Source organism: Vicugna pacos, chromosome 23, assembly GCF_048564905.1.
Source record: "Vicugna pacos chromosome 23, VicPac4, whole genome shotgun sequence".
In the NCBI taxonomy this organism is placed as follows: Eukaryota; Metazoa; Chordata; class Mammalia; order Artiodactyla; family Camelidae; genus Vicugna; species Vicugna pacos.
In genome coordinates, this window is record NC_133009.1 from 38538167 (window position 1) to 38550200 (window position 12034).

At 59.6% G+C, this 12034-nt stretch overlaps 1 protein-coding gene across 14 annotated transcripts in view; it reads left to right on the plus strand.

Moving 5' to 3' along the window:
* The window catches only part of PPP1R12B (protein phosphatase 1 regulatory subunit 12B), a 140334-nt gene that overhangs the window by 111730 nt on the left and 16570 nt on the right, over window positions 1-12034 (plus strand). For 8 of the 14 annotated variants that reach the window (XM_072948852.1, XM_072948856.1, XM_072948857.1 and 5 more), the window contains 5 exons: window positions 2084-2219; window positions 3021-3125; window positions 5128-5181; window positions 6214-6264; window positions 9879-10053. In XM_072948852.1, the coding sequence (XP_072804953.1) occupies window positions 2084-2219; window positions 3021-3125; window positions 5128-5181; window positions 6214-6264; window positions 9879-10013 (481 nt within the window). In that variant the 3' untranslated portion in view covers window positions 10014-10053. Of the gene's footprint in view, window positions 1-2083; window positions 2220-3020; window positions 3126-5127; window positions 5182-6213; window positions 6265-9878; window positions 10054-12034 lie in introns of those variants that run through there. The other 6 variants (XR_012063674.1, XR_012063673.1, XR_012063672.1 and 3 more) reach the window with 2 other exon arrangements.

Sequence of the window (12034 nt, forward strand, 5' to 3'; positions counted from 1 at the left end):
TTTGCAAAATTGGTGGAGGGGGGTGCTTTGGTATAGTTAATTTTTTGTGGACTGTTATGTTACAGTGGCCATTTATGAAGGGAAATGTCCCTACAGACATCAAAATATGCAGTAAAACTGTAGTGGTTAAAACAGTGAGAACAGAGATTGTTGGAACACAGTAGAAAGCCCGAGAAGTCATGTGAGTTTCCAGCTCCAGGGAAGGAACCCTTCAGTCATTGATCATTGGGACCATCAGCTGGACTGGAAAATAGATGCTTCTCTCAAACCACACTAGAAAAAAAACCAAAATCAAAACAAAACCAAAAAAACCCCACCAAATTTCAGCTGGATTGCACTCCTTAAGAAGAAAGATTTTACTCCCAAAGTAGAAGACAACACAATCTTTACATAGGAAAACCCACCCCAGGCATGTTACCATAAAGGTAAAAATTGTGCATTCTAATTATATAAAATTTAAAATCTCTGCTAGTGAAAGACACCATACACAGAGACAAAAAGTAAAGTGGAGGGGAAATTTTCACAGCCTACGGTTTTAAAAGCCCTGCTATATATAGGACGCTCCCGCAGTGTGAGGAGAAGCGCGGCAAAGGCTGAGTACGCAGCTCAGAAGCTGAGATGAGCAGCCGGCACGCGGAGCCTCCATGAGGACTTCAGAATGTTGGGATTAACAGCATCTAGATACTCCTGTTGGGTGGGAGAGGATCAGACCTCTCTAGAGGGCAGTACGTATCAGCATTTGAAGTGCATTTACCCCGACAGAACGGTTCCACGTCCGAGATTTTATCCTGGAAAAATAGCTGAGCAAATACTTCTCGTTGTAGCATTATTTATAGTAGCTAGAAATTCAAAACAGTACGTGCCCATCGACGGAGGGCCCAGCTCCCACAAGCCACCCAACACGAGGGTGCACTGCCGCTCCAACAAGGCAAGCCTGCCTTTCCCTCCTCGGTGAGAAGCCTCAGTCTCCGTGAGCAGGTGGGCGAGGAGGCAGAGCTAGACAGCGAGTGTGTGGTCTGACTTTATTTGTGGGAGCACATGTTTCACCCTTCAGTGTTTAGCGCCCTAGTGGGTACTTCTGGGCAGGACATGGGATGCCTTCACCTTCTGTTTTGGACACTTTGTTACTAGTTCATGAACTTGTCAGCAAGCACGTGTTGCTTTTGTAATCAAAAGTCCATGAAGATATTTCTATATACAATTTTTTTTAAAAAAAGGACAAGAAGGAAAGGATGTTTTGAAAAACGTTGTAGGACTTGGTGTCTCAGTAAGAACACTGTGGCCCTCGGTGTCCTTAGGAACTTTGTCCCCTACCCCATGTCATCCTAATTGTCCCCCCACTTCCAGTGCTCAGTCCACCCCCCACCCCGGCTGCAATTCCCACGGGCCAAAGCTTGCAGCTGCAACTCTTCAGACCGCCCCAGTTCGGGACGTAGGGCTCTCAGGGCTGGTTTGTACAGGGCAGTTTTGTGGGCCATGTGTTAGTCTGGAAAGAAAGAGACACGCCAGGGTGTGTAAATGTAAAACGAGGACCAGGATGGCAGTTGTCCACTTAAACAGGAAGCCAGCTAAGGGCCCTCCCACTGAAGACCAGACAGTCCTGGGAAGAAAACCACCAGCCACCCCACGAGCTCGGTGACCTGGGATGAGACAGCCCCCCGCAGGCGGGGCAGCCCCGCCATGGAGCCTGGGCGCCCTCGCTTGCCTTCCTCCTCCTAGGCCTCCGCTCGGACTCCACCTGGGTTCGGACTCACTGGCAGTTCACGGGAGTCACTTTCCGAGAGCCATTGAGATCCAAGAACCTTGTGCTGTTAAAAGCACTCCTGAGGGGAGCTCTTCAACCCTGAACTCACTGGGAAAGCTCTAAGATTTAGGTCAGCACAAGGGTCCAACCACTGATTTTTCAAGGAAGGCCCACTCTTAGCAAGTGCCGGCCTCCTCCTCTGAGCACGTGCCTGAGCTGCCAGGTGAGGCCGGGAGCCTGTTTCTGCCAGGGCGTAGGAGAGGCACGAACTCCCTGAGCACCTCCTCCCTCCCTCTCCGTTCTCAAAGCCGGTTTTTACCTCTGACATGTCTCCCACAGGTTGGAATCAGGAGGTAGTAACGCCGCGGCCAGCGACTCTTATGGTGACCGGGCATCCGCACGAGCGCGCCGGGAGGCCCGTCTCGCCACTCTGACCAGCCGCGTGGAGGAGGACGGCCACAGGGACTACAGGAAGGTCAGGCCCGCAGCGTCCGCGATCTTGGGTGGCACCATGCGCGCCGCTCGGCCTTTCCCTGGTGTAGGAAAGTGAACGGAGCTCTGATGAGGCGGGAGGGGCTCCGGGATAGATGCCCCACCTCTCGACAGAAGCACGGAGACCCTTCGTCTGTTTTCAGCGCAGCGAAAATGGGCCCAGAGGCAGACACCTAAGAGGTGTTGGGGAAGGAGGGGTTAGGTGCGGGGAGGAAGGGGAAGTAAAAGGGATGCTGTTTGAGTCCGGGAGAATCGCTAGGTAGACTCATGCTTTTAACAAACACGAGCTTTTAAGGAGGCCCTGTGAACACGGGTCAGGTGCTCCTGGAGGCGTGACCGCGGCCGTCTGGAGTGGAGGCCGTTCCCTTTGGCTCTCGCGGGAATGGCGACTCAGAAACCTTCCTCTCCACTCTGCTTGGAGTGCTGGGAGAAGCTGTTCTGTAAAGAAAATGTTTGTTTTGTTTATGTTTTGCTAAGCAGAACTTGACTAAAATCAATACACATGCAGGGAGGCTCTGAAAAGCAGATCCCTTCTGTGTGGGAGCCCCATTTCCAGCAGTGCACATGTTCTCCCTCCAGGAGGGAGGGGCCGACCCCCGAGGTTCGCAGTGAAGTCCAGCTCCTTTCACCTGGGATTCACTGAGTTCAGGGAGTGGGTTCCACTCGCCAGACCACTCCGTCTGCCCTCGTGGTGGCCGGGGGTAGCAAGCCCCGGGCCCTGGTGGGATGATGCTAGGGGTCCAATTCTGGGAGCGGCGGGTGACCGGTCCCCTCCCTCCCCCAGCTCTACGAGGGCGCCCTGACCGAAAACCAGAAGTTGAAGGCGAAACTTCAGGAGGCCCAGCTGGAGCTCGCGGATGTGAGATGCAAGCTTGAGAAGGTGGCCCAGGTGAGGAGGGCAGGACGCGGACGGGGCACTCTGGACCGAGGAGGGGTGGGCGGCGGCGGGTCAAGACCGGCCCTCCTCAGGGTCTAGTGCAGAGCTGCAAGCAGAGGTCCAGGGCCATTCCTGGCGGCCTGAGTGCTAATGTCAGGCGTTGAGGACAACCTGCGTGCTTCTTAGTGAGGAGGACACACCGGTCCTTGCCGAGCCTACCGAGCTCCTCCACGCATCACCCCTTGGGGGCCGGGGCGTGGTGGGAGGAGGGTAAGCAGACCAGAGCCCGCGAGGAGAGGCCGTGAGTCACAGCAGCCCCAGGGAGGAGGCGCTGTGGGGACGTAGAGTTCTGTCCTGAGGCATGTGTGACCTCCCCGGGCGCCCCGTCTTGGAGCGCTGGTGGCAGAAGACCAGACAGACCACTCTTCTTGCCGCCAGGCCTGACTTCGTGAGACGACCCCTGCGGGCAACAAGCTTGAGGACAGTGGGACAGCCCTTCCCTGAGGGCCTGGGGTCCGAGGAGGTGCGGCTCTGCCAGGAGGGCGACAGGGGAAGACAGGTGGCTGTTGTGCTGCCTGAGGCCTCGGTGACTGCTGGGGGCGTTGAGGGTAAAAACCAGCCTTTCCTTTTGCGAGGGGAACAACCAGGTTTACTGATTGATCATTAGAGGGTCATTGGAGGCGCTGGGCATGGGACCCAGGGCCTCAGCGTGCTGACCACCTGCTCTCCCTCTGAGGTGCGTCCCCCCCCCCCCCCCCCGACACCAGCCTTTCAGTCAGTAGGGGGGACGCCGGCTCCTATTCAGCTGCTCGGCCGGGTGGTCGGAGTAGACTCGGTTTTGCCAAATACGAGTTAACTGAAGCGCAGAAGTGCTGGTGCTGCGGCCAAGTCTGCAGTTTACCAAAAATGGAGTTGCTCGGGGGTGGGGGAGGAGCCTGTCAGTGCGCGGAGACAAGCACCACATGGACGCAGTGTCCCCGTGAAGGGTCCCCCGAACCCTGAGGGTCAGGGCTCCACAGGAGCGGATCAGAACTGGCTCTGTGTACGGGAGCTGACGCGAGGGGAGTCGCCGCAGCTCCGTGCTCTCAGGCTGGGGACCGAGCGAGCCCCGCATCCACTGTGCCCTCTCCTCTCCCTCCTGCTTCACGGGGGCTTCTGTGCAAGGGCAGACGGCCGTGACCTTGAGGACAGAAGGTGAAATCCTGGAACAGGAGCCTGGCTTCCTGTGTGGGGCGTCCAGCGCCAGCACGACTTCTGCCTCTGTTACACATGTCTGGGCTGCTCCTGGGCGTGAGAACAGCCCCTCTGCTGGCATCACATGTCCCTCGACTGGAGGGACACTGGGCTGGAGGAACCTGGCGCTTCCGCTCCCCGGAGGGGTCGCTCCCTGAAGCCGCTCTGCTGTTTGGCTGTGGAGGCCAAATCTCTACAGCCTCTCTGCGAAGTTCGTCCTAGAAATCGAGGAAGATCTGAAACAGAGTCCCAGCCTTTCATGCTAACAAAGCCTTTCCTTCTCTGGAAGCCCAGTGTGGGGAACAGTAGGCATGGAAACGTTCTGTTCAAAGCCATTCGGGTCCCTTGAGCAGACCCCTGGGAGGCTCTGGCAGCTCCTCCTGCAAGTTGCAGCCTCCGTCCCCAAGCAGAGGCAGCAGCACGGCGAGATCCCCTTGGGCCCCCGCCTGTCACAGGAGACAAGGCACTTTGGTCTCTGGGCTGCGAGGCGGCAGCAGGAGAGGCAGCGAGGGCGGTGGGAGAGGATAGTCGGCCTTGAAGGATGCACGTGTGCACGTGTGTGTGCCTGTGCTTGCCACTGTGTTCACTGCTGCTGCCGCCCCGTCCCGGGGAGGGGTGGGTCCTGTGCAGGTCAAAGGGCAGTAACATTAGACTTAGCGGCCCATCGGGGCCTGCGGGCTGGGGCCCTGCTACCCCGACGCCTGTCTCTGGAGGCTGGGCTGGACGGGCCGCCTGGCCTGAGACACCCTGAGTAACAACTGTCCTTCTCCATTTGCACCAGCAAAAACAGGAGAAGACCTCAGACCGGTCATCGGTGCTGGAGACGGAGAAGCGGGTATGCCTGCACCCCGCCCCGGCCCTGCCCTCCCTGAGGGCTGGGACTCGCCCCTCCTGCCAGTGGAGAAAGCTCCTCTGCAGAGGCGGGTCCTCCACGTCCCCTCCCAGCTCGGCTGCACATTCTTTCTGCCTGACTCCGGACGGCAGTTTGCTTGCTGGCCTTTGGCCTCCTCTGAGCTCAGGGCTCCTTCCATGGTCCAGCCCGGGCGGGCAGGGTCCTGGGAAGGCCGCCTGCATCGCCTGCGGAAGCCGGCTGCGCACACTCACCCACCCCCAGTGCTTGGGCCCTGTGAACAGAGGGAGGGCTCAGCAGGACCGCTGAGTTAGATCTTAGGACGTGAAGCCTGGGAGGCCGGAGTCTTACGCTTACTCGGGGGAGGGGGGCCCTGGTTCAGCCACTGGCCCCTTGCCCACACTCAGAATCTCCCTCTGGAGGCTGGCACGTCTGTGTGGAGAAAACTCAGATTCAATGATAAGCCCGCTTCGACTTGACCCCAGGGCTGCAGTGAGTTCCCATCTCTCTTGTTGTCTGTTTAATTTGGAAAGCAACCAAGTTGTGTGTTTTGTTCCCATCTGTTGGGTTCCGGCTAAGGCAGGACCGTTGCAGGAAAGAGGTGAACTGGGGGAGTGTTTGTTCCTTTGTTGGCGGGGATGTCTGCCTCCCCAGCAGGAGAGAAGCAGCTCCCTGGGAATTCAGAGGGCATCGTGGAAGACAGTGTTAACACAGAGCACGAGGCCCTGGCCACTGGCAGTCATTTGAAAGTTCATGGAAAGCTCAGCTTCCCGCAAGGACTCGGAGCGCCCTAGTCTGACCCCGTTTGCTTGTTGGGCGACTCGCGTCCCCGTGAATCTTGGAGTCGTCTGGTAGGAGGTTTAGGCAACGTGGCTCTCACCTGGGAAGCCGCCCCCCTGCAGGTGTCAGGATGGGCGGTGCTCCATCCTGGGTGAGGTTAGCCCATGGCATCAGGACCAGCATTCGGGCTCCTTTCCGAATCCATTGGATGTTCAATGATCATGTTGTTTCCAACAGGAGAGGCGAGCCTTGGAGCGGAAGATGTCAGAGATGGAAGAGGAGATGAAGGTAGGGTGGGGCTTCCTCTCTGTGCAGGGCGGGCGCTCGGCCCCCAGGTGCTCAGCTTACCTCAGGCCCCCAGCCCCCACTGCCTCTCTGGGAACAGTCGAGGCCTATGGTGTAGGGGCGTCCTCTGGTGAGCTAGAGACATACCTGGGCTGAACAGAAGGTTTTCTGAGCGAGGGCTTCACCCCCGAGGAGGGGCCAGACGAAAGGCTAGAGCAGGGGTTCCGGCTCCCTGCCCCACGTGAGGCATCTGGGAACACGAGAAAGGCCGGGCCCCCCAAGGCCTCCCTACCCCCGCCCTTTGCCACAGGGGACACAGTTGGAGTCACTGTGTGGTGGAGGAATGGTTTATTCACAGCCTGACTTCCTGCCCGGGTCCACGTCCCCCAAAACGCTCACTGTGACCTGCAGTGACCGGCACCTCCCTCAGCCCTTTGCGGGGGCAGTCACCCTGGGGCAGTTGGATCTCTCAGAGCCAGCACCTCTTCTGCCCTGAGGAGGGGAGCCGTGCCAGACCTGAGCTGTGGGCCCGCAGCATGTGGGGTTGGCGCCCGGACCCACCCAGCCTCTTGGCCATCTCCCCTCTCTTCATCCGTGGAATGCGGTTCCTCCCCAGGAACGCGGGGCCCAGGGCAGTGTGAGCGGAGCCCCAGATGCCCGCTGGAGCCAGGGTCCCTCAGGCGTTGTGGGAGAGCCAGCTGTTGTCCCCCTGGCCTGATGGGTCACGTCGACACCGGATCGGTGCTGGTAGCCCTGCTCCTCAGTGCTGCTCCGGAGTGAGCCCCGCCCTGTGTCCCACACGCACAGAGTCCCCAACAGTGCCCGCCTGTGTCTCAGACGGTGACACTTGGTGTTTTTCGAGACCAGCAGGAAGCAGAAATAACTGGTGTGTGTTCTCCTGAGATGACAGACGCTGTCAGCTTCCCCGTCTTCTGGTTTTTCTCTCACCTCCCGCTCCAAAGTGCCTCCCACCCAGAGCTGAACAGCCAGTGATGGTGGGTCCACAGCTCGTGGTCGGGTGGATCTCCTTTGTGTTCGAAGCCCCTGAGTCGCACCATCTGCTGGGCGGCTGTCGAGGTGCTCGTTAGGAGATGGCCTCTGCCCGTAAGTGAGGCCAGAGCTGGTGCCTTTCACGGGTCCACAGGAACCCAGCTGGCTGTCCCCGCCAGTCTCAGGACTCTGCATTGTCCTGGGTCCTTCCTTCCTTCCTCCCCACTCCAGGTGGGCAGGCCTGGGCGCCCTGGGTGCTGTGGGACGAGGCAGGTGCACCGTCTTCAGCTGTGACAGCTTCCTGAGTGGGTCGTGGGCTCTCTCCTCCTTAGAGACCGAGTACATGGAGGCACTGGGCCCCCCAGCCCTGCCTCGAGTGCCAGCCCCTTTCAGATGAAGGTGGAACTTGTCTTGACTTCAGCCCCAACCCAGTAGGTATACCAGTTGGAAACAGACTATTTTTCAGTTGAAAAGTCTGCCGGCTCAGTCAGCTGCCTTCACCCCCTGCTGCCAGGCACAGGGCCCCTTGGGGAAGCAGCACCTGCTGGCTCTGTGCCGGGACGCGTTCGCTAGGTCAGAGCCTGTGCCAGGCCTACGCAGCGGACAGGGGTGCGTGCAGGCTGCCCACCAGCCGACTTTAGGGTGTGTTTGCATCTGGACCATTCTTGGGGGTGTTAGATACTCAGGCTCGCACGCCGTAGCGTTGGCGAGTGGGCCCCAGGGAGGTTAGGGAGGTGCTTGGTTAGTTCTCAGGCTCTTCCGGACTGCAGCCCGTGGGGACAGCATCTTCGTGTTCTTGGCAGCGGGCCAGCAGCAGCACAGATCACTGACCTGTCACACCTGGGGCCCAGTGGGCCTGTTCAGTTCATATGGATGCTCAGACCCGGAGCCCTCGGTAGGGGTGGTGGGCATCAACCTCCAGGGAACCTTGCGGGTATAGTAGGTGCGCAGGGACAGAGAGGGAGTCGCACCCGCTCTCCTGCCCCTGGCGAGTGAAGGCCAGGGGACGTGGGCTCCGTGGATTGACATGGCTTGTGCCCGTCTGGGCTTTACTTGGAGGTGAGTGTTGTGGGTCTCCCCAGGAGAAGCCACTCAGGCGCAGTTGCAGCAGGATTATATGCCGGCCTCTGACGGGCGTTGGGGGGCCCACGTCAGAGGCGAGCTCTTCTCCGTGCCCCTCCCCCTCCTCCCCACACCTCCTCTGGTCCCCTTCCCCAGCCCCTTCAGGTGGGTCTTGGATTTTGTGTTTTACTTGCTCTGGAAGCAGCCCTGGCTGACTCCCCAGCTCCACCTTGTTCTCAGTCCTGCCCCTGCCCCACTGCTGGTAACCTCCGCCCTCCTCCCCTCCGTCTGCTGTGTGCACACAGTGGGCCGAGCCATTCTCACAGTTCAGTGTTGCTCCCTTGGAGGCAAGGACCACTTCATGTCCCCTGTTGGCAGCTGTGGTCCCGTGTCCACCCCAGGGAGGGGCGGGAGCCAGGGCTTCCCACTGGTTTTTCAGTCTGTGCCCTGCCCACCTGTTTAGATCTCCCCTCAGGCCGCCCATAGCTCCTCCTCTGTCCTCTCCACGACTCGGGACCACCCACCCTCCCTTCTTCCCGAAGTGGTGACCCCCATGACCCCAGTCGAGGGGGGCGAGTCTGCACTTTTGTCTCTGTTGTGTTTCCTTTTCACTGTTTCCCCTTCGCGCTGTCTCTCACATCCTTGCTTGTCCTTGAACACCTGTAACTCCTACGACCTTCCATTTCCATCCTTCTGTCCCTGTGAGTACGGCAGGCTTTTCTCCAGTGCCCAGTGACCTCCCTGAGACCCACAGGACTGTTGTCTTCATCCACAAAGCCCCATTCACATAACAGAACCGTCTCCTCCTCCCAGGAGCTGACAGTCTCAGCTTCAGGGTCAGCGGCCTGGCTCCTTCATGGACACGAGGGACTAGGAGGAACACCCAGGGCTGGCTATTCCACTCCATTCACACCACTAAGAGGCAAGGGCTGGGCCAATGTGGCCCCCAGCCATCTTCCCCAGCTCGTGACCCCAGCTCGAGTACACAGCTGTCATTTCCCCAGTGGGAGCCCTTCTGGGGCACCTCCAGGCTGCTGCCAGCCTCCCCGCGAGCCAACAGAGAGCGGGCTGGGCCGTGGACTCATGGTGCAGGCCCCCGAGCAGCGCAGGCAGGTTGGCGGTCGTGAACTCAAGACAAGCTGGGGCTGCAGGGGGTGCCGCATGTGTCGAAGCAACAGGCCCTTTTTCTTTCCTGGTTTTATTTTATTTTTTAAAGTGAAAAATAAGTGAGGTAAGAGAAGGACCCAGAAAGGAGTGTGAGTAATGGGCCGGGTCAAGGAGAAGAATGAGCAGAGGGGGAGGGGGCCGCACTGAACCACTGAGCCCCCACCCGCTGGAGCAGGGCCCCGGCACACGGTTCTCAGCGGCAGTCCAGACACGCTCGCCGGGAGCCCCGGGGCTGACTCCGGCACACACAGACCTCAGCCCCCGCCCCTCACCACACACCTGCCTCTCTCCTGTCCTTTTGCATGCGAACTGAAAACAAAAACAATCATGTGATTTCTTTGTCCCACTTTATCTCCTCTGGTCTGTCTGTCTGTCCCTTCGTGTCTCACTTTCCACAGAACCTCCATCAGCTAAAACAGATTCAGACCTTGAAGCAGATGAACGAGCAGCTGCAGGCTGAGAACAGGGCCCTGACCCGAGTCGTGGCCAGGCTCTCGGAGTCCGTCGAGTGCTCGGAACCCCAGGGGCTCTAGTCCTGCCCCTTCTCCACCTCACTCCCCTCCTCCACGCCAGGCAGGTTCACTCTCCTGTTGGTCCCAAGCCTTGCCCCCACCCCGAGCCTCCCACGCAGACTCCTGTGAAGGTCAGAGGTCTGGAGACCGACGAGCTGGGGCCAAGACCCCGGGGTAGGGCCTTGCCTGGGGCAGCAGGCTGTGTGGTGAGACTGGCCCTCGAGACTGGACAGGGGTCACGTGTCAGGGTTGGGGGGGTCCCTGTCGGACGAGGTCTGGCTTTCTCGTCAGCAACCACCCACGCGCAGCCTTGTCCCTGGAGCAGGTGACGGAACCACGGTGGGGGCACTGCCCAGGCTTGGTGGTCCGGGCAAGACCCGGGCAGCAGTATTTGCACAAAGCTCCCTGTTGGCTCTGTGGTGCTGTCGGGGCTGAGGACCTCAGCGCTGGGTACCAGGCGGAGGGCTGGGGCTGGGGGGGGGGCTGCCCCACTCCCACCCACCACCCAGCAGGGTTGGCCTCCTGCCTCCGTGGGGGCTGCGTCTCCTCCCTGTCACGGATCTGGGCCTGGAGATGTGCCCTCCCGGACAGGGGGCTTTGCATGGAGGTGGCAGGCGCCCACGGCCAGCGTGAGAACTGGGAGCCTCTCCCTGGCTGCAGGTCTGAAAAACAAGCTCACAGGTGGCGCGTGTCCATCCTGACGGCGCGGGGGCTGCTGAGGGCTCACGGTCCAAAATGAGTTCCCCCTGGTCCCCACTGGGCCTGCTGATTTCTGCCTGTTGCTTGTGCCCTCAGGGTCAGCTGCTGGTAACTAACTCCGGGATCTGATGCACCTGCATCCCGGGGTGGGGGGGTGGTAGAGCTAACGTCAGGCTGAGATGCTGTCGCTCAGGGCAGAGGCGGGGCTCCTGGGCCAGACCCCGCAGCTCACCCACCCACTGGCCAGCACGCATCAGGGCCGACCTCCACGCCCTGAGATCAACCATATCTGACTCGGGCGAACTGGGGACCCCTAGACACCCTCCAGTTCTTCCTGGTTCTCCTCGTGCGGGACAGCATGGCAGGAGGTGAAGCTGGAGCTCGAGCTTATGGAGCTGAGGACACAGTGACCGCTGTGCCCGCAGAGGCCCATGCTGACTGCTGCGTTTGCTGTTTTCATTTATTCCCCAGAACAGTCATCTTTCGTGTTGAAAAACTGAGTCATAGATTAAGTAACTTGCCCGAGGTCACTCAGAGAGTACATGGTGGGACCAACACGCAAACCAAGAGTGCAGGCCCCAGACCCCAGCAGCGGGGGTCTCACTTCCAGAAGGTTCTGCCATGCGGAGACCTTCCCCAGCAGGGCCAGCGGGCTCCGGCCGCCCATGGGGCTCACAGCCAGTTAGATGGAAGAAGTCAGAAGGCAAGGAGTGTCTCATGACACATGAAAATCCCGTGGAGTCAACGTTCAGTGTCTGGAAGTGAAGTTTGCCTGGAGTGAGCTGGCCGTTGTCCACGTGTCGGTGTGTCCATGGGTGCCTCTGTGCCACGGCAGCAGTGACCACGGGGCTCCAGACCCCCTGCTCTCCACCTAGCGCTTTCCAGGAGTAGCTTGCCGTCCCTGCCAAGGGAGAAGCCGGACCAGCGGAGGGGGGTTTGCCTGCCTCTCGGGTTGGGGGTTGGTGTTTTGGTTCCTGATAACCCTGGAGAAGACACCTTCTCTCAGTACGTGGGCCCCGCCCTCCTCTCTGCCGCGCTCCCTGTGGAGTTAGAAGCAGCCCTGTCTGAGAAGATGTGTGTCGGCCTTAAAGTCAAGCTGTGGTAAACTGGCCTTCCAGGAACGAGGAAGCGGCGTTAAACCGCGTGTGCGTAGAGCTTTCACGTGTTTTTACTTAACCGTCTGTTGGCTTCGAGTGGGCCCCAGATGCCCTTCCACTTCCTCCTTGCTCTGCTGAGACAGGAGGCTTCCCTGCGGCCCCTGCGTTCCACTCCTGCTCTCCGACTCCCCCAAGATGCCGGTGGTCGTGTGGGGCAGCTGGGAAACTGCTTTGTCCAACTTTTTT